We start from the raw sequence: 23,708 nt of genomic DNA, 5'->3' as shown, positions 1-23,708 counted from the left end.
TCGTCTACACGGGAGCGAGTTTTTTTGCCTGTTACATAGGAAGAAAGTAGCTTAAGCCATATAATTTTGTAATATTTTCATAGAAAATTTCGCGTATTACAGAAGTGAAATTGTTTTCAATTATATTTAAAAACTTTTAATAGATAAAAAATATACTAATTAGACATGCCTTTATCTAAGGTCTACATAAAAATTTAAAAATTGTGTATTTTTTAATGTTTGTCTTTGATTTATTTCCGAAAATGTAAGTCGGTTTCTGCAAACAAACTTTTAATCCAGGGTTTCTTAAATTTGTTTCAGTCGCGACCCCTTTTTATCACTGAGATTTTTTCGCAACCCCCAAGACCCCCATAATACTTAGAAAACTTTTGTGGGACCGCATAAGTATTGCGCAAATCAGACACACGCGGGAGTGAAACTGTCAATTTTTTCACTTGTACTGTAATATGCTATTAAAGGTTTAGGTCATTAACTTTAATTTCTAGTTTTAAGACACAGAACAATGTGAAAATTTCTAAGTAACAGACGAAATGACAACGTCACGTGCACAGCAATGAAAATGAACATTTATATTATAAAAAGAATGCGTCGAAACGTTTTCGTTTTTTCTTTGTCTGTATCGTCTTATCTTTATCTATTTTCAGATACATTTTGTAAAAATATTTGTAATTGTAAAATCATTATAATAAGTTAAAGAAATAACAAATCTGCTTAAGTTTTTGGCGATCCCCTGCTGCAGGTCCCGCGACCCCCAAGAGGGTCGCGACCCACAGTTTAAATAACCCTGGTTTAAACAATATCAAATCACGCAGTCGTGTTGAATCAAGGAGATTATAATAAATGCAGAATCTTTCAGTATATGTAATGAAAAGGAAACCGAGACAAGAAAAGGTATGACGTCATGACTTATCATGGTCGCTGCTACAGGTGAACATCTGGTTGGTTTTGTTTGCAGTCTAACTGGTGTGTTCTACGTGTTACATTTACATGACTGAACGTTTATAAGACTGCAGTTCTAATTTTTTTACATTTAACATACTTGCTTTTCTGTTGTTTTTCTTGTAACTTATCTGACAGTAACATCAGAAGAAGCCACACAATTGGTCGCGGCAAGGAGAGCAAGACTGTGACTGTCGCTGGCTAGAGATGAGCACCATGCAAGTGACTTTGCTCAGTTGATTGATTTGATGGTGAGCATGCCGGAGGGAGGAGTTCGAGGATCTCCCAGCCCTCTTCCTTACCAACAACCTCTCGAGAGGACTTTCGACTCGCACTGTATTTAGAGTGCCCCATGCCAAAAAGACACTATACATTTACAAATACGCATGCCTTCTCCGGGATTCGAACCCGGGGTTTTCAGTATTGCAGTAGGCTACCCTAACCACTATACTGTCTGAGCGGCTAATTGATTTTCTACTTAGTATACGGAAAAATCGCAAGGATTCAACTATTTAATGAAATATAGGTACATGAAAATGTGTAAATAGTAACTATAAGACAAAAGTATACATGGTTAAACCTGGAGGACCAGTGAAAGTTTGAATGGTATTTTATGCAAATTATACCTAAAGACGTCTTTTTTAACCTGCTGATGTTGATATTGTCAAAGTCAGTGTAATTTTATTTAACAATATGTTTCGAAGTCTTATCCGTACGCTGTATGGCAGCCATGATAAGTCGTGACGTCACTTTATTGACATTTTCTTGGATTCATTTTTGTGATGTCATGCTTACTCCATCTATTCTAACTTTATTGTGTTGAACAGGCGCATATAATAATTAAAAACTAAGAATTATATAAATCTACACTAAAGGATAAATAATCAAATTTCGACAAATATTTCGCATATTCACTTTATGAATATAACCGTTAGCTAAGTTATGTTCTGAATAGTTATTTGGAAAATAATGTTAGTATTTGTATGCTTAAAAATAAAAGATTACTTCATTTCTATGAATTTGAACAGAGTTTGGTTAAGTGGTCTGGATTATGTATGTTTATTAACCAACTTCGGAAAATATTTATCGCTTTTATTAAGGGAAGTGTTTTTGCCTTATCTCTCATGCTTCTTTCTTTCTTGGAGTTTGCGATTAGATTTATAAATTACTGCGTAGTATGAAGGTAGTAAATAATTGGATTTTCCAAGATATATATATATATATATTTTTTGACGAGAAATAATTTTTTATCTTTGCTCGAGATAATGTAATTGTATTTCTCAAGAAACATACTAGCTTGTTTTATTTATACTGATATTTTTTCCCTTTAGACACTGATATTTAGTCAGATTTCACATTTGCATCATATCCGAACATGAATAATAAGGATAAAAATTGAGGTTAATTGAAAGTAGTTAAATTTCCTTTCACGGTTAAATATATTACGAATACGTTATACTCTTAAATGTTTATAGAATGTTTTCTCCTGATAAGTTTCTTTACTCACTCTTTTAACTCAGATTTCTATGAACTCATTTGAGGACAATAATAAAGACTACATTGATTATCTTTATTAAATAACAGGATGGTTGTTAAGTAACTGTTCAGTCACCAGATAACTTATCAACAATCTTTCTGGCAATAAGAACTACCAAAATATTATTATGTTATTGCTCAGCATTAAATAATAAGCTATTAAAATATGGAAGTTGTATTAAAGATGTAGTCTGACTGAAATGATTCATTAGATTGTGCTGGTCAGGATATCATATTTTTCCTTGACTTCTTTAAAGGAAATAATGCCTTCATGATGAAATCGAGTACTTTTATATGCAGATTTTTTTAAGAAATTAATTTGTCAATTCAGTATCCAGTGATTTAATACCAGTTAGTATATTATTTAGTGACTACCTCATTAAAAGTTTGATCATATTTTCAAAAGCATTAGTAATTTCTTATTGCTTTTTATTTAATTAAAATAATAATAAGTTGATAAAAGTTATCTATATATTGCTTCAGAGCACAGGCAGCACAGCTAAAATAAAATAATCTTAGTCACTTGTTTTTATACTCAATAAGAATATATTTTAATTAGAATTGAACATTAATTCTTGTTCATGAAATTAATACACGATAGGCACAAATATTATAACGTTTTTATATTACCAATTTATTTATTACCAAGATTCAATTACCAAATCAATGCATAGTTAAATGTTTGAGCATGGAAAGTGAGTTGCGACAAAATGTGTTCAATGTATGTCCACCATTTTGTTTCACAACCTCTTTGTAAGCAAACCTCTGCATTTGTCACAACCATCCGGCACACATCTTCAGAAACTGTACAATAACAGGCTTGTGTTGCGATACATTTGTAGACCTTCTTGCGGTTACGTTATATTGCAAGAATTCTCATAGAAAAAAATCACATGGACTAATATCCAGACTATTCGGAGGCTACTGCGCGCTTCACCTTCGTAAAGTTCAGGAAGTCGATGTGAAAGTCGACACAGACACAGTGGTTTCTAACTATTGACGCAATCTGTGAATGGCCTGTTTGCGAGAAGCTTATTTTGCAGCATAAAAAGAACATAAAAATAATTTTGTTTTGCTACCAAATTCTTATATCTTTCAGTTTTCATTTTCTGTTCAATACTGAACCGGCTGTTATCCGCCATCTTGCAAATTGCTGAATCAGAGTAAACTAGGTTAAGGACTTTCAAGGGTTGAGGACCTAAATACCGCACCTAAGGGTGACTTTCTCATATGTCACGCATGAAATATTCTGCCAGATCCTGATATATCTGATTTCGGACTGGGTGTTATTGGAAGTCAGCGCACAAAAAGAACATCATTTTGGAATTATAATCAAGAAAATACTACTTATATATAAATTTTAGGAAATTCTGAAATTTCCGAAGCAAATACGTAACTTTCGGAAGGCAATAGGACCCCATACTGACTTCTTATATCTGCAGATTTACGATGATCAAAAATGCCCGCATACTCGTTTTTGACGCTCAATATATAATATTAAAAATTGTGTCTAATCACTCAGGTATCATTCTGTACATTACAGAAAAATCATTTGCAATTTTTATTTCACAAAATACTAAATTTAGAATAGATTAGTTATCATACGGTTCCTCTTAGTTATAAACTATTTCTCGATATACATTTAGTAATACTTTATAGCAACTAGTTTGAATTATTATAATTCAAAAAATTTTATAGCTGAAATAAAAAAAATCGATTTTCAAAATTTTCTTTGAGAACATATTTAGCTCAATCATTGTACTTCCTGAATACCACTGTCAGATTGTTATGTTTTCATAATTAACACATTTCAGGATGCGCATAAGCGTATTTACTTACAGGTAACGAGATAAATCGTGCTATATATATTATGACATAAATAAAACATTTACGCGGTTTCTATTTTTAATTATAGAAAATACATTTAAATTATATTTAAACCACATAAAATAATTTATAAAATCTTAAGTATAAGAAACAAGCGTATTGTTCTCAGAGAAAAATCTCTGGAAATGAAAGACATTTTCACTGGGCAGGAGTACGCATTGTTTAGTAATAAAACAATTCTGTAGTTTCAGTGACCCTTATCTACATCCGGGTAAAAATTAACACTCCTATCTGAAAGCAGCAAACACTAGTTTGAAGACAAGTGATTTCAGGGCGCGACCACTGAGCCGCTACAATATTAAGAGCTTTGTGACGCTATGCTCTAGTGGCTCAGCAGTCGCGTCTTGAACCACAAATCAAATGCCATAAATATACACAGGTTGTTTATATATGCAGTTTAATTATTGCTATAATTTTATTTTCTATGATAGAAATGATGACGTGCGATGGTTAACTTTTGAAGTTTTTTATGCAAATAAAAAGAAGTTATTTGGTCTCATTTAAAACGAATTTTAAAAGGCACCCGATTTCACCTAAAAAAATGTATGGCTCTTCAGTCATTTTGTGTTAGTTACAGCTAAGAGATAATTATTCAGTCGATTTTTACTCAAAAATTTCGGAAAGAAGAGGGCAAAAACATTCGACAGTTGATGGTTTCAAGGCGCGACCACAGCGCGTCAAGGAGTTATGCGACTTTTTGCAGTCATACAAATGGACAATTCCATACTTGTAGACAGAATGATATGGCGACGAACAAAGTTATTATGAAGAATATTGTTGTTCGGCCTGTGCAAATTTCGCTAAGAATTAGTGTTTGGTAGACTTTCTCCAACTATATTCATGCCATTTAATTGCCAGCATCTTCTGATTACTTCGTTACTTCAAGGGTTATATAAAGTAATAAGGCATCTGGATAAATTGGCCTCTTTATGTTCAATAGCACGGTTTCATTAATATGTTTCTCCTAAATTCGTCTTGTACCCGATTCTGAAGTAGCTACATCTTTATATTTCGTAGGTTGTCATGTAAACATAATCTGCCTTGCTACAATAGCTCTTACATCAGAGTTTCGCACGAGGTTACTCCTTCAATGCATGGTTTGAATACATTATAGTAAGGCATTGTTCTGTTATTAACCAGAATATGTAAATTGCTTATATTTATTCCTGATGTATGTTCACTCGAAATATATGCCGATAGAGCGATGTATCCGGTGTGTGTCTTCATTTCATGCATTTTCAAAGAACGAATTATATGCACATAAACCGTATCTACATTCTATGCTTGTATAAAAACATGCGAATATATACGGATACAAATAAGATGATAGAGCATATTAATAAATGAACATATAAGGATGCACATTTTTGCATTAATTTAATACAATAATATAGAGAATTACTTACTATAAATTAATAACCATGAAGGGGTTATGTTTCGCTGTCATATTTTAAATAATAGAAATTTATACTTACTTTCTCAAAACTTTCTGAGGAAAGTAGTTTTGTTTCTTATATGTAAAGAAAAAATAACTCAAAATTAATTAAATGACGACTGAATTTATAGTTAGTGCACTATTTTACTTTGCATCCGAGCGAAAATGTTCATGCGAAAAATTAATTAAGCAATTTCTGAAAGAACTTTAAATACTAATTTCCAAGTTCCAAGTTTCTTCAAAATAATTTTATTCAGCTGCAATAAATCAAAATCTTTACTCATTTTCCAAGGAAAGTCCAAATAAACATAAAACTATAATCCATATATTTTTTACCCAGTAAAATACGTTTTCAATTTGCTTTTTTCATAAAGCTTTTAAAAGCCATTATTTATGATCTTCAGGGTAATGAATGTCAAAATGATCAAATACATGCAGTAAAAATATTTTTTTTCTGATTGGGTCTCTAGCGCTGGAAATCAAATTTCGTACTCATTTAGTTCTAATAAATATACATAAACTTTTGTAATCGAATTACCAGTATAAATATGTTTGAAAGTAATAGTTTTCCTAAGTTAAGCAATCACAGAAAATATTAAAATAATTAATTCAATTTATTTGTAACGATGGAATGTATATGAAAGTGACACCTTTTGCCTCATATGAATAAAATTTGCGCCTACGTAGAATCAATCATGTCTTAATGAACTTTATACAAAGTTATGAAGCTAGAAGGTTATTATTACACGATCCGAATACACTTTTCATGTAGGATGCAACACCTTACAGGTAGAACAAAAAAAGGCACGAAATCAGTATTTCATGCTGATTTCTTTTTTCGCTTTCTGCAAGTCATACATGATCCATGGCTGTCAAGAACTCCTCCAAATGCTATTCCCTCTAATATAAAAATATCGGTTATGCGTGTAATAAGGAATCTAATATAAAACTATCGGTTACGCAATTTCTAATACAAGCTTTAGCAAAATAATTGTACCTCACGAATTTTCAGAGGATTGAGATTCGAGACAGCAGTTGTTTTCGGTTCACATATAATTCATAAAGTCTAATTTGACATATTTTAAATTCTATTTCACACTCCTTTAATTTATGTTAGTTAGTTATAATCTACAAATTTCTTTTCAAAATTTTAAATCTATCACTTCATAATTTATATAATAACAAAACATAAAAATTGTAAACTTGTATTTATCCATGTTGTATATAATATCATTTATAAAATATCTGTTTGTAATATTTTAATAGAATACATTCAGAAATTATCTTTATTGAGCCATATATATTTTTATTCCTGAAATATTTATCTAAGGACTTTAAAGATTAATATTAAATTTTTAAATGAAATGGAAACTGTGCAAAACGTTTATTTCCCCAAAACTAAGTTTTATCTTTTAGCACAAATACATATACAGTTTAAAATATAGAGACATGCAATAATTCAGCTTTACGTAAGCTTTCAAGAATCCAATTTAAACTGAATCTTCTGCAACAATACATTTGTAAATTCAAAAGCTGAATAAAAGCTTCGAAAACATTTTCCTTCCTTTTATTATACTCATTACAAAGCCTATCGCTTTTATGAATAATCTTTTTGTATTACATTTTAGCAACATTATCATAATCTTTACTTTTATATGAAGAATGCGAAGTTTATCGAAAGCATATTGCATTATATTTTCCTTAAATTGGCTAATAGCGATGCTATTATTCTTTTCAAATGTGAAAAGATTAAAATTAAATTCATCAAATGTCATTGCACAATGGCCTCTCATTAGGAATATTAAAGACCCCCCCCCGAGGGTCTCTTAACTTGTAATTTGCATTTGAAAGAAAACAGAAGAGCAGGAAAAGAACAAACAATAAATGTTTAACAAAGCAGGTTTTTCGAAAGGATCTTTCATATTATGATGCTCATTTTCATAAGAATTTAATCAAAGTGTCGTTTGTATCTCTTTCCAAGAGATTCTAGTGGTTAATATGTCATTTATAATTCCCAATATTTAAAGATCCTTTTGTTATTCTAATAGTCTGAATGAATAACAGCAATAACTAAGGAAACTTGTAAACTTTCAGTATAAAATTTCTGTTATTCTATAACAAGTATTATGATTTAACTTCAATGACACTTATGACATAATATTACTTATTATTGACATAATATTACCTAATATTACTTATGACAAGTGATGAAAACAATCTACTAAAAATTTTTCATTCATAGATGTGTTTTTTTGGGTTTAATTCATTTTTAAATTGCTTATAAAATGTCTTATTGTGCTTCCAGAAACTACTTAAACAACAGGTACAATATTTGATGCGTTTTACTTTATTATTCCAATATCACATTTAACATGATGGCCTGAGGACTGAGAGATCAGTTGATATGGAAACGTTTAATATTCTTAGCCATTAATTTTACGTTATAAATTCAATAAAATTCCTTCAGAATCACATCAGGCTCTAGGTTATTCGTTTGCAGTAATGTGTCCAAATACACTGTTAGCAAAAACAAGCCTATCAACATCGACATTACTGAATCAAGTTAGTTATTCAATTATTATTTCGAATGCTAAACACTGAATCAAAATTTTAAGAAGATTAAAAAACACATAAATGGAAAAAAATATCAACCAGATATTTAAAATCTAAATAGAAAATACGAAATTAGGCAAAATAAAACATAAAACTCACATTTATTTTAAAGAAATGCTTCATATGTTCAGAAGAAACATGCTTATGCTTATATCCATCTAAATACATTCTACACATTTCTAAAGTGGCAATTTGTCTAAATTTAAGTTCAAGATGGCTTGCGATTATTAAATTAGATATTATCCGATACTTTCATCATTTACACAAATGCAGTTAGGCATTGTAAAAGTTCTGATGAATTAAAATGTAATTTTTTAGTAATTAGTAATTAGACAGTTTTCCACACTCATTTTAGAATTCTTATTTCGAAATTCTTTCATAAGGAATAAGTATCACTTCATAAGCAACAAAAATATTTTAGTAGTGCTGTAGATTCATTAGGCATTTTGGTACTTTTCCGTTTCGCCGGCGCAAATCTCGCCAATCTGACTTTGTCGGCGACAACATACAGTATACACATAAAAAATGTTAACAAATGTTAGTTCTAAGAATTTTTTATTTTAGAAGGCATAAACATTTTAATATGGTTTATAATTTTGTAAAAAGCCAATAAATAAAGACAATAAATTTGTAAAAAGACATTAAGAATTTACTATGCTATCATGGTTCAACATCCTGATTCGCCGGTTCGTATAACGTGACCCCAAGTGATCTCATCTCACGTAAACTACGATACAAAAATATAATTCTCTCAGTAATTATCTACATTAATTTGAAGTTAAATCTTAATTTTGAATACAAGTTTAAATGCAAGAATTATTTCAATTCGTACGAATAGCTTACTGAGAAATTATATAAAACCGTAGGGCTTTACTTCGCTAGCGCATTCTCATTACAATTGATAAATTTAATACTTGATTTTGCATTTCTATATTTTCGCCTTCGGGTGAGTGGTGTAATTCATCCTAATTGACTTAATTACCGCGAATGCTCTTGGGGCATAAAATTTGATTATCTTTGTAAATATTCTATGCAGTTGTATGCCAGTATTGAAAGAAACAATCAATCTGGTAAGAAATGGCTGCGACTTGTTTTGAAAATGAAGTGTAAAAGGTTACCAGCGAAGCTATTCCCTTTGGCAGTAGTTGTACCATTATTGGCGACTTTATCGTTTGCGCCGGCAAAACGGAAAAGTACCGGCATTTTTGAAGCAGGAGACGTGAAAAAATACACAGTGCCCTCTCCGGGACTCGTACCCTGGACCTCCAGAATATGCATCGAGTATGCTTCTATTTACACCACGAAGTGGAAAGGAGAGAGAAAATATCTTATATACTCCACCTTGTAAAGAGTGACTGGAGATAAGCGGACCCATTCGTCAAAACTTAATGATAACGTATTATCGTCCACCATCTTTCAGTTCGGGTGCCACTTCTAGAGTCATTAATTACCTTCTCTAGGATTCGAACCCTGTACTTGTCGAATATGCTTCTAATTATGCATGCGGAAAAATGGGAGAAAATACCTTATATACTTTCCCTTTTAAACAGCGACTGGGGTTCAGGGGACCCAATGATCGGATCCAGGTGGTGACGAATTATCGTCCACAACCCTTTAGTTCTGGCTCCATTGAGAAAATGAGCAAAGCCCGCGGCGGGTTTCTAACTGGACCTCTCGCAATATGCGCCGAGTGTGCTAGCGTTACACCAGGAAGGCATGTTGAAAGGAAGGAGAGAAAATACCTTATAAACTGTCCTTATTACCCGCAAATGTCCCATGTCGGAATATACGTAACCTTAGTTACAGAAGTATCAGGAACTGAGGATCGAATCAAGAATTTTATCGAACACGATTTGACCTCCACGATACGATCTGAATGACGTAAGCATTTCTAACCATGAATTTTGGTAATGCTATTTTAGTCTAATAACCGTAACAGACACGAAACGAATTCTTGTTTCGTCTGAAAACAATATCAAAATAATCTTTTTATTTAACCAGAATTTAGAATATAAGGCCACTGTCTTGTGCTACAATTTCCACAGCTCTTCGTAATGCAAAATAAAGCAGATTGCCCAAATTAAATCAAACTTGAAGAATAGTCAAGGACTACAAAATTAAATCTACAAGAAGATGGCTCACTAACTTTACCGAAGTTTCAGAATTAAATATTCAGAATTTTTAAGAAGGAAAAAAACTCCTGCTTTTAATTCATTCACCTACACATATTATTTAGAGACAGAGATAAAGAAAAAAAAAATCAAATGCATATTAGAAACATATATTTACATTAGATAAATTTAAGGCAAGGAAATATTATATTATATTATTTATTACAACAACCTGCTACTAAAATGTGAGAGTTGTGAAAGACCTGCTAAGGAAAACTGGCTTGCATTCATGGTATAAAAAATCCACAGAAACTTTATGCAATTAGTATTTCAGTGGTACCAGATTGCAAGATAATCTAGCAATACTCTGTATTCTTTTCAGTTATCCCACTACCGCACCAAAATTTGGAACAGTTAATGGTATGATGCCTTGAAAGGCCCCTGAATCACTGGCACTTAAATTAGAATCAGAATACCTTTTAATGTGTTAAAGAACTATGTCGTCTGGTAATTCTCCTAAATTCTATTCTTATCCCAATAAGAATTCTCCAGTTTTTCAAAGTGATGGTAATGCAAATGTCATTGAGAAATTATGTAATTGATAGCTTAATGTAGCATCAATTACAAGTTATTTAATTTCATACCTTCGTTCATGTTCCATGTTTTGATCAGAATTTCAACTGACAATGAAACATATTCCACTGAATTCCAAATTTTTCAAGATAATTTTTCCGTAGTAGTGACAGCCTCGGTTTTATGCTTTGCACTCTAGTTGAAAAAGAACTTTGTATCCCAGGAATAAGTTCTGTCTGAAAGCACGTCCAACAATAAGTCTAAATTTGAAGGAAACATTCGGTTATGCTTCTGGAAATATATTTATATAATTGTAAGGTTGCTATTTATCTGGCAGCTGAAGTTAAATCCTACAAACCTATTAGACTACAACCCTATTAGTTATCGTTACGTCCTCAAAAATATTGAAGAAGCTCAAAACAATCTTTTTATTTAACATGAACTTTAAACATACAAGACACGACTTGTTCTACAGGCAACCCACATCTCGTGGTGATATAAATTAAAAAATAACAGCCAATTAGACCTGAAGGCAAGTTGTTAAGTAATCGTAGACTATATATTGTCAACGATTACCTACTGTCAACGATTGCAACGATTATCGTGTCTACTTTGTCCACGATTATCGTCAACAAATTAGTCTAAGACTCTACATTCAATAACATGAGCTACAAGATACCTCAGTTACTTTTACCGTGTCGTACGTTTAAAGTACCGGCCGCGAGTGTATTCAAAATACAGAAAAATTACTTTTTCGATTGAGCTGGCGAAATTCTAACAGCGTGGAGCCAGTGCCAGAAACTTTTACTGTGTTTAAGTTTCACTCGGCTTGTATATTCTAAAAGCTTATATGGTATTTCTCCCGCCTTCCTAGCATGTCTTCCTGCTGTCGTGGTTCTGCACACTGGGCCGGTATTCTAGAGGTTCGTGGTTCGATTCCCGGCGAAGGAGTTTGCTAATTTTTCATCTTGCCTGCTTCCAAAAAATACCTAATGTCTCTACAACCTGATTTGCATTTATGTGAGGAATACTGTAAGGAGAAGTTAAAGTACAGATCAAAATCATAACTGGTTGATTAAAATAAGAACTTTAGATAGTCATGCTAATTTTAGATGGGTCGATATAGATTCTGCAAATGCGAATAATCTGAGCATCAGTTTTCATATTTTCTCCTTTCTTCCTTTTTTTCTCGTTTATTGAAAACATATTATCAGATTTTTCTTTTTAATGGGCCCATTTCTTTTATTTTTACTTTTATTTATGTTGCAATGAAAATTAATCCATTGAATAATTTTTTGCAGTCCAAAATTTGTCTTTTTTCTCAATATAGACATCAAGTTCATATGTAAAAATCCTGTATTATTTATCGTACAAGATATTTATCAAAATTTCAGTGATTAGGTTTCTTACAACAATTGTAATTTATGAAGTTTATGGAAGTGAAGTCTTCAGATATTTCTTTGCAATTTTAAAAAAACAAAATTAAAAAGTATTATTTGACGTGCTTGGAATTTTTGCCTATTATTTCATGAGCTAAAATTGCATATATGAAAATTTCTAATTACCAAAATTTAATAGGAAAAATTTAACAAATATTACGAAAATTTGACAGAAAGAAAAGCAATATAGACAGTTGAAACGCGACATCCCACTAGGTCAAAAGAGAAAACACGAAGGTAAAATTTCTTTTACACGTGAGCAATATTCAAGAGAAACAAAACAAAAATCAATCATTTGACTCGTGCTTACTTGAAATACATTACATAAATTTATCCACGAGAAAAATACTCATGAATAAAAAAGATGAAATTGTTCACTTATTTATCAAGTGTAATAATAAATATATCATGTCAGAAATTCCAAGTACATTTATAAAAAATGCAGATAAACATTTGTCCAGAAGTTTTCCCGCAATTAAATTTGCAGTTTATTTTAAATTCAGAGACATCTTCGAATTTTTATGCCTTCCTTTACTTAAAATTTTAGTGAATTTTGAGTCTCAGACTATATTTCATTAATTTGAATTTTTTTATGAGCTTTTACTAAGTAATTAATACCTGAACAATTTTTCTCAATACTTTATAACCTCGTAAAGCATAATGACAATACTCTTATCTCCTGAGAATAGTTATGATTTGATGACGATGTAATCTACCTCCTTTTTCTCTTCATTTATTTTTTTAATCAAACCGTATCTTCAGAAGAAATGTTTCAGAAAAAATTATATACCTTATAAGCTAGTTCAGAATTATGTTAGCAGTTACTTTCGACTATATTTAGCATATTTTGCTCGAAAAGGTTTAATTTATGTTTACTGATATGAGAACCCTACTGCAGCGATAAATTTTATGCAATTATCGAAAAATATAGCTTCATTTCTTGCTTGATTTAAAAGCATTTGCTCTTTAAAAACAAATTTAAAAGAAGGAATTTCAATATTTTTACAGCAATATTTTACCAATGAATTCATATTATTTCAAATATGTATTATTATGTATAAACAAATTCCAGTTTAAAGCGAATGCTTACTTGAAAATTTGCTTTTTGAAGTGCTAGTTCCATCCTATTTCTGTCCCTTTGATAATAAACACCGGCAAATATGAGCACATTCAGAATGAGCAAGGAGCACCCAACAGCTATTGTGACACTTAAAGCAGTCGAATAAACACCCATATCAAAAGCACTAGGTGATCCTACTGTAGTCCTCTCAAAGATAGACACAGATGTTGTCCCACCTTCTTCTAAAACAGTACTATTTTCCACGCCATCTAGAACAGTAAAACCTGAAGGCAAGTTGTTGAGCTTGACCATCGCCTTGTTTTGGTGAGTAGTACTGTCTATAATGTTAGTTGTCGACTGCTGTGTTGGTGCTACTGTGGGTAAGGGTAAAGGCGGAGGGTAAAACACTTCCTCTGAAGTGACGCGAGAAAGGTCAGAAGGGATGTCCCGCACTTTGCCGTCATACGTGCGAAGATTGTTGTGGTCCTCCAGCATATGATGTTCGTAGCTCAGATTACCTTCACCTGGTCTGTTGAGTGAAGGGATGAGATGTAACCAGAATGATAAACGATGAGAATGATAGTGGTCCCGAATCTTAGATTTCAGACCTAAAATGGAATAGGTTTTGCTTAAATCACAAACTACATTAGTTACAATAGGCATTATTCAATGAAGCATACTTGTAACAAAAATACTTTGATTGAAAACATGAAAACAAATTAAAAGTCGAATATCAAAATAAGTAAAATGCCATACAAAACTATATTTGATCAAATTAGCGTAGAAATCATAGAAATAACATTAATGATTTTGTCCTTCTTCCATTTCATCCTTCTATTATTTCCAAAATTGCACGGATTCTCCAAAAGTTCAATTTTTAAGATACTTTCTTACTTATCAATAAAATCCATGGGTCGATTTGTAAAATTATCTATTATTCTATGATTATCAGAAGTCTTTATAGATTGGAATAAAATTATTTCATATAAAATATTTATAATTCATGTTTGTTATACCAATTATATATTTATTATTATGATAATCAGACATTGTTACCGTTTAAAATATATTTTCAAATCAATATTAACTTTAGGAGAGAAGTTCATAAGCTTTGTAAACTAATTTGCAGTCGCATTTCCTTGGATATTTCCTTGAATAACACTATGCTCTATGTCTTTTGACCTGGAAGATTAAGAAACATTTGCTGAAAACAAAAAAGAAGAGAATTCTAAAAAAACGTAAGCAGAAAATTTAATGGGTTATGAAGACTTCGGGCATTCTGCATATAGGTTTTATGATAAGCGTAAATATTCAGTTTTAAGGATTCAGTCTGTGCATATAAATGAATCTTATGTTGTCTTGCTCCATAAGACAATAACCATAAACTGTACTTAAGTAACATTTAGGTCACTTGTAAAGGCTACTGAAGTGAGCTCGGAAAAGGTTGCATCATAGTTGTCAAACTAAAGTGCATAGGACGTTGAAAAGTCTGTCATAATTGATAATAGTCACCACGATAAACTCTCATCGATAATAACACCGCAGTACGTTATGGATGCTACAGTCTTATTTACTTGTCGAAACAATTTAAACGAAGAGTGATGCTTTTCTCATAGTCTGCTTCTTTAAAAATACTTAAGATTCTAGATTGACGATATTGAAGAAATAAATATGGTATAAAAGATGATTGTCTTCTGCCCTATGAGTAGAACTCTCAACAGAATACCAGTAAGCATTTGGACAGCACTTGCGGATATTACTTGGCATTCACGGAGAATTTTAAGTAAGACAGAGTGTTATGTAGCTAAGTATATGAGTTCCATACATGAAGTAAAATGATGGACCCAAGCCAGGTACGATAAAGGGCAACACGTTCAGCTACTACACTTCACCATACTTGCAGGATGTGATCATGGATTTACCTGATAATTGATGAAAATGTAATCATGGTATTGAATAATATAACATAGTTTGACATTGTTTGTGTCATATTTGTAGTAGATGTGATAAACCTTCAACGATAATAACACTGAGCTACTTTGTGCATGCAACATTCTTAATTCCTTAACCAGTTATTTTGTGTTGCTGGCAAATCAACGTTGTTCGGTCGAATTGCCACGTTGATGAAATATACCATATCATCCTTAGAAACCTGCATCGAGAATTCTTGCTCATGAAGTCTCACCATGAAACTAGTCTACAATTAATGACTGCTATACACATAATACTTATAGTTATGCACTTAATCATTTTAAGATTGTGTCTGAGGGATAGAAGCTGACACTAACACAGAACCTTACGCACAATGCATTCATACCTGTTTCTGATGAAACTGTAGAAGACTACCTCAAGGTCTACTATGCATTTGCTAATTATGCCCTATGCGAAGAAACTACATGCGTTGGTGAACTTTTCCTTTGCTGTCAGTAATTGTTAAGTCCGGGAAGATGCTTGTGATGTTATATCACCTTAATAAGTCTTTTGACTTTTAACTCCAATTTTAATTTAGAATTCTTTCTACTTTACCTTCTGTTTGTAAGAAAGTGCTCATCATATTTGAATAAATTCTCAAGATATGTAATAATAACAATGATAAAAACTTCATATTCAAAGAATCAAATTATAAAGCTGAAGTCTGATTTTTATGGGCAATATTAGAACAAGAAAGGTCCAAATAATATTCTAGAAGATGGAACGAACGACCTTAAATTTTTATCGCCTTTTCTGGATTTCGCCTGAATTGCTTTGCAAGGTAACGAAAAATTTTCTTCCGGTATGAAAGAGGGCGCCAAGTGTGGGACTGCACTGGCTTATTTGGCAGTGGTGTCAAGGATCGCCAAAGAATACTTTTCCTTGGCTAAGGGAGGCTATTAAGCAGAGATAACAGACGAAAAAGTGGTGTGTTTTGTAGCAGAGGTGGAAAGAAAACACTCCTGCCTCAATTGAAGCCAGCCATCTGTTTTATTTCAAAGGAGCAACGAATTTCTCTCCTTTAAAAATCAATTTGGCAGTATTATTCTGTTCTCCGTTGGCATCGAGAATGAAGATGTTTGAAGCACAAGCCTAGCCTAAAGGCCGTTTCAGTACTGATCTTTGATGCCTTCAGCATGGATCCGACTTCTCTCCGCTTCTTCGAAAATATTTCCAATATCCTGCTGGTACGAAGTGTGTTTAGCTTCATTCTCATCAGTCTACTCATAGTGTACCTTCTTATGGATGTTTGGTGGTTGTGTCTGTGAGACCACCACAGATACTTCATAGCAAATAGTTTTTGATCACTAAATAATATTATTGATAAAGCCTATTACTACGGGAGCAGGTAGTAAATGTAAACTTTAAAGGTTAGCTTTCTTCCAGGATTATGTTATAAGGAAATGCTTTCACGTAAGTTTTTTTACTTCAAGTTAACTATAAAATTATGTTAAATACTTGCTATAATTACCGGTTAATACAAATAAATTTGTGAATTAAAATTTGCTGTTCATTGTTCAAAAGATGAAATTACTCAACAAATATCTGCGAAACAGTAATTAATTTCCCTCAAGAAAGGAAAATCGTAACGTCTGAAGCAACTAAACTATTATTTCTATAAAATAGAATTTGCTGCCGTTAAACAACCAATTTACTTTCTCTTTGAGAAGCTAACCTAAATACACTGCTTATTCAACTTTATTTTATTAATTATTTTGATGCGCCCTGTAAATATTGCACATCGTTATTGAAAAATGCAGTCCATATTTCATTACGTTGGAAAGCCCAAAATTTAGAAAATCTATAAAATATAAAAAACAAAAATAAAGAAATGCTGATTTTTTAAAAGATGTCAACTTTGGAACATAATGAGATGCACACATTCTTCTCACCTAATTGAATAAAATAAAATGAATACATATTTATAAAAATGTGAAAAATACTTACCGATGAATATATATCTTTGATGTAGCCTATCGTACTGAGGCCAGTTCAGTGTGTTATAACGAGTTGAATCTCTGTCATCGATATTTTCATCGTCATCTGAGAAAATTACATTTGGATCCCTGTAAAAATAATGGGTTCGAAGTGAATAAGTTTTTGAATTAAAGTGTTACATCTTCGTAATTCATACATTCAGTCATTACATTGTTAGTATAAATTTTATTATTTCATAATTTTCTCAATCAAGCATTTAACAATATTTACAGCAATGAAACCCATGCAAGGCGAACACGTAACGTAACGTAACGACAATTGACATGCAAATAAATCTAACCCTGCTTCACACGTTAATAAATATACATAACCACTGAAGGCACCTAACACATGCACGATGCATCGTAAACAATAAGCTGTCAGATATAAAAGTTAAGTACAATAAATTTGAACTGATTTCTTCAGAAATGTCGTTGGCCGTAGCCAACGCAATTACCTCAGAGACGAACACGAATAACTTATATACAACTAAGGAGGTTCAAGCAATGGAGATAATATGGACATAGTCTAGGGTAATGTCTAGGAAGGTCCAGGCGATGAAACAGTGAAACAATGTTGTTAGCAGTGGTTCCATATATTTCGCCCATCAGCGTCCGGAGGGGCAGTGACAGTCCGTGAAGGACGACTAGATGTATGGACTCTGTCACAACCACTCCAGTGGCAACAGATTTCACTCTTGGGAAGAAAAATAAATTTGGATGGAATTTGGAAAAAGAAATTAAATTTGGTGGATTTTACACACACTGTCACCGTTTAGGGCCATCTGGAGCTATTAGGTGACGCCTAAAGGAACGTTGATTTCATTTCGGCACCCATGCGACGCCTAATTTGAACGCCTGCTTATTAGCAAAAATATATGATGTGTGAAATGTAGCGGACAGAAGAAGTATGATTTTTAGCGATGAATGTAGGTTCTCGTTTGGCCGGGACGACCGCCTCATTCATCTATGGAAGTGACCAGATGAATGCTGCTCACCTGATGTTGTTATGGAGGGATAGATTTAAGCTAAGTTAGATATTATCGTGTGAAGTACCATTGCGTATGACGCCCGGTCACAGTTAGGTATCCAGCAAACTACTCTGCGCACTGCGTCACGTTGAAATGTTACGATATTTCTAGTCTACATCTTGTCGAACCAAACAGAGGCTATTTTTCGAGATGATAATGTGAGTTCGCACTTAGAGCATCTCAAAACCAGCTTTCTATACAACGCTGTAAATCTCCCATGGCCATTCGTAGATCGTCCTGTTTTGCCTATCCTGATCATTTCCACATTAAGCACATTTGGGATATGATATATCCATTGCAAAACTTGTCTGACCTGTCTGCCAATTACACAGAATCTGGCATGTCCGAAGACGCTCTACACCATATTAATCTGTAAGGAATTATGGACCGTTTCTGCAGCAATGAAGGCTGTTACTGACACTTCATTTCTCTTAAATGTTCCTCATTAACCTCACTGTGTGTTCTGGAATTCTCACTTGAACATAGTTTGGTATAGCATTATTATCTACCATCATATATCTATGATGACCGTATGGATAAACTTCGCCTTAAATTCTCATATTACATGAAATCTTCTTAAAACATTAATAACGAAAATGGTGAATTATGGAGCCGGCATTTGAACATAACCAGTGACGGTATGGAAAATTAAATGTTTAAATTTAATTCAAAGATATTTTAGCCTTTACACTACTCGAGCATACAGTACAACTTCAAATGTAGTTCTTCATGTTTTAGCTGCTTTTATTCCACAACTTGTTACTGCAGAAAAGGAAAGCATCTACGTTCATAGTGGTCATTTCAGCGAGATCAAGCAAATATAGCCAAAGAAGTAACACCCAGTCACCGTGTCTGAGAGTTTGTCATACCTCGACCTTATTCAAAAATCAGATACCAACAAAATCAACTAGCTTTAATAACATTGGCAAAATTTCTGGAATAATGCTTTCTGACAAGACGCATTTATAATTTAATTCCAAATTTAGGATTGATATCTCCATATAAAAATCTTTCATTAATTAACTTATAGATATATTAGGCATTTTTGGAAGCAAGACAGATGAAAAATTAGCAACCGCCTGCACCGGGAATCGAACCACGGACCTCTGGAATACCGGCCCAGCTTGCAGAACCACTATACCACGAAGGCACGCCAAGAAGGTGGGAGAAATACCTTATATAATCCTCCTTATAAAGGGCGACTGGTGATCTTAGGAGACCTAATCGCCAAATCTTGGGTGCGGAGAATCCTCATCCAACACACGTTTAGTTCGGGCGCCACTGTAGAGACATTAGGTATTTTTTAATTAGGTATTCTGTCTCAAAAGCGCGATTTGTATGATGGAGGAAAATTAGCAACGGCATTCGCCGGGAATCTAACCACGGACCTCTTGAATACCGGCTCAGTGTGCTGACCACTACACCACGAAGGCACGCTAGGGAAGCGGGAGAAATACCTTATAAACTTTATATTCGGTTCCGGCCACTTCACTGTATATTTTCATATGGAATACATGAAAAGCTCCGACATTTGTACAGGTAGGAAGTAGGAATTTCTTTATGATTGTATTTTTTCATGCTCCTAAACTAAGGAAAATTACTTGAAAGCTGTAAAAATAACCTCTTTGTATTCTAAATATTTTTCTTTAGAAATGAGTATAAATATCAGTAATTTAAAATAATTACGAAATCGCTCCCTTTTCTTAGAATATAGATCATTGCAAAGTGTTTCATACTACATGCTCCATAAATTCGATATTATGAACAATTGAGTCTATTAATTTTATAAGCCGTAATGATATTTTTATAGTTCCCATTTCAAGAATATTTCTTTAATTTTGTTAGTTATTTATAGTTTAGTCATTATTTACTTTATTTAAAATTTAATTCTTCTATTTTTAATTCATATGTAGGCGGCGGTCATTATGTAATTACTAATGTTTTATCTAATCTTACAGTAAAAAAATCTGCTAATCTTACAGTAAAAAACTGTATTCGTTGCATATGGCCGAAAGGCACCGTCCAAGTTATCATATTTTTCCTCCACATTTTAACATCAGTTTATTTAATTCTAATGTTCCTTAAAATGCTGATAAATTTTCCAAATTCTCTTAATTCTCGTATTCTTAATTAAAATATTTTGATTTTATTCCCAAACAATTTAAAGCTATGGAAATTATTTGAACTTTTGAACTATTGTTAACTGATCCGTCTGTTCAACTATTTATCTTCCCATTATTACCTTTTATGGGTTTTTTTTTTCTGATTTTCTTTTTACATTTAGACAAATGTTTATAACTTTATTTCTGAATTTTAAATTGTATTGAAATGATATTACGTCTCACATGTTAAAATATCATTTTTAATAAATACTAGTACGAAGTTGCACGGTATGCCACATTAGGTAAACTTTAAGGAACGGGACCTCAGAACAAAGACGTTTCCGAAGTAGCACATGACGTAGTAAAGACGTTGCAAAACTGGTCCAAAAGGTTGCAAAGTGGTCGTAGTAACGTATTTGCTACATCATGTGCTTCTTGGGTTAGAGCGTTTTGGGAAGCTCTATGCGTTCTTTGCGGACGCTTAACTGTACTGAAAGATTCCTCCCTTTCAGATGGTTACTAAAGGGAAATTATGAACAACTGATGTTTAGCACCTACGATACTAAAGATCACTTGTACATTGATCGTATGCCCTATACGTTTATTTACTTGTAACTGTCTTCTCTATGGTCTTGACCAGATTTATTATGATATACCGCTTCTTTCCTAGGTATGGGTAAATTTTTTGCTACATCATTATACCTCCATAACTTAGATTGGAAATTACGAATGAGACATTCAAATCTTGAAAGAAAAATCGAGAACCGAAAACACGAATCTTCGCACTATTTTGAAATATTTTAAATACTGATCTAAAAGTCCGTGGAACGTTTTAGCTTAAATGTTGAAAAGATAAGTTTTATTACGAAAAATAGAAGCTTTCATCAATGAAAAAGCAAGCTATTGTTGTAAACGAATTCAATTGACGTGGCTCAGACTGCTATAACTTTAAGCAGAGAATTCAGCTCTCTATGTTGAGCCTCTATTTATTTGTGTTAACTCATGAAATAATATTCTTTGTATTTAGTCTGTTTTAAAATTCAGTGGAAATGGAGGAAAAAAATTAATTATTAATCCAACATTTTTATCAAGTATGCTAGGAAAATAAGCCTCAGCATTCAAGTTTTAATTACAATTATATTTCTTAATAAACATATGTGTATTTAAAAAAAATGCATTCTTAAACTTGTTATGATAAACTCCAGAAATTCTATGGTCCACCAGTGGCCAAGCGGTAAAGTCGCTAAACACTGTTAGTTCGGCTGGGATTTGAATCTTGGCAAACGGATTGACTGTTTGAGCATTTTCGGGGTTTTTCACATGTGCAACATGTATACAATACAGTTGTTCTTAGAAAGTCCTTTACGAACGCATCCCTAACTTTAGATAGATAACCCTCGCGGTGCTTTGCCATGATCAGATAAATCAAAATAAGTCAAACCGAAGATTCTAGTAACATACGAATCTTTCAAAATCTGCATTCTTACTTTGATTCTGATTTTGGGAAATTTAGGATATATCTCATAATCCTGAGATTAAACGAGATAACACAAAAATAAAACTTAAGGCTTAAAATTGCTTATAACTTTTATCAGAATTAATTTCATATTTTACGCATTGAATTTGAAGGACATATTTAGTTAAATCATACTCATCGTTCTAAATATTTACACTCGAACAATTATTGCATTGCTGTAGCACTTAAAATAAATTCGAATTTTTCAGCCTAAAAAGGCGTTCTGGGAAAATATCCAAGCTGAAACAATAATTTTAAATATAATATGAACCACTCTAGTATTGTTTTAAAACTAAGCATTATTCTAATACGGAATCATCCCTAAGCAAATATTTTAATTTAAATATACTCAAAAGTAAGTACTAATAATTCACTCGCAAGATTCAATTCTTAAACTATAATATCTGTAACTATCTTTAAACCATAATTAGTCTGATTTTGAGTCAAAATACCTATATTAGAAGAATATTGTATATAAATCTAATACATATCCTAAGTCGCGCTTTCGAAACATGAAAAACGCAAGTTGAATTTCGTCAATCGGCCCAGCAGAACGGAAGATATGGAACTCTCCCCTTTTTTTTCGCAGTTTACAGTTGGTTTATTTAAATAAAGTTGAAAGGCTGTCATTTATTAGTATAAACCTCTTGAGCCACATGTTAACTGCAAATAAAAGCATTAAGATGGTTGACTTAAAACCTAACCTAGCTACAATTTTTCAGTTAGGTTTAACAGCTGGAAAATGGTTTTTAAAGTTGGCGAAAAGCCAGCTTCTAGTAAAATCACGTAATTTTACCAGGGACACATTGTGCATATGAAGCCTTTTAGATTCTTTGTTAAGATTTCTACTCAGGTTTCTGTCTAGTTATGGTGGTAGTATAGGCTGATACACAAGATATCGGGCCGGGGTTCGAATCCCTGGGATAGATCAACGCCTGGGGCTTGCTACCTTCTTGGAATGGGATAATTTAAGCGCAGAAAAGTGCTTGCTGGTAGATAAAAAGAAATAAGAGACACTCAGATTCGATTCTCTTTCAAATCTGAAATGCACCTTACTCAAATACCTTTCATGTGTCTTAACTAAATTAAATACTCTAATTCTTTTCAAAATTAAATAATCGATTTATGTCTATTAAACAAATTCGCAATAGCATTTATCTCGATTTACATCATGTTCGAATTGTAGGAAGCTATAATGAAACTAATTTCTGTCCAACGTTTGTTTTATTGCCGTAAGCGAATATCGAAAGGAAAACTTGCGTTATGAAGCAAACTACAAATTCATCTGCGAGTCTTCAGTAAACAGTTAAATTAGATTTTGAAATGAGTATGTTATAAAACTAGAAATAGTCAGAAAGTATCTCGAAGAGATAGTAAAAAGTGAAGGATAATGCTGCATTAACAAGTTTCGAAAAATGCTACGTGGGACAAAATTATTTGAATAAATAATTTCCAGTTTGGTATTGTGAACAAATTCGCATCTTATGCATAATAAATGTTCATATGTGAATTTTACAGT

At 32.5% G+C, this 23,708-nt stretch overlaps 1 protein-coding gene across 1 annotated transcript in view; it reads right to left on the bottom strand.

The window, feature by feature from the left end:
* The window catches only part of LOC118183166 (neuroligin-4, X-linked-like), a 727,522-nt gene that overhangs the window by 53,046 nt on the left and 650,768 nt on the right, over positions 1-23,708 (bottom strand). Inside the window, exons 5-6 of the mRNA XM_085813108.1 lie at positions 17,512-17,630; positions 13,624-14,201 (exon numbers count right to left, since the gene is read on the bottom strand). Coding sequence (XP_085669234.1) covers positions 13,624-14,201; positions 17,512-17,630 — 697 coding nt within the window. The remainder of the gene's footprint in view (positions 1-13,623; positions 14,202-17,511; positions 17,631-23,708) is intronic.

Source organism: Stegodyphus dumicola, chromosome 3 (assembly GCF_044657685.1).
Source record: "Stegodyphus dumicola isolate Sdum_Otavi_A_Nest chromosome 3, ASM4465768v1".
Lineage (NCBI taxonomy): Eukaryota > Metazoa > Arthropoda > Arachnida > Araneae > Eresidae > Stegodyphus > Stegodyphus dumicola.
Note: the sequence above shows the minus strand (reverse complement) of the source record. Positions and strands in the feature narration are given on the sequence as shown.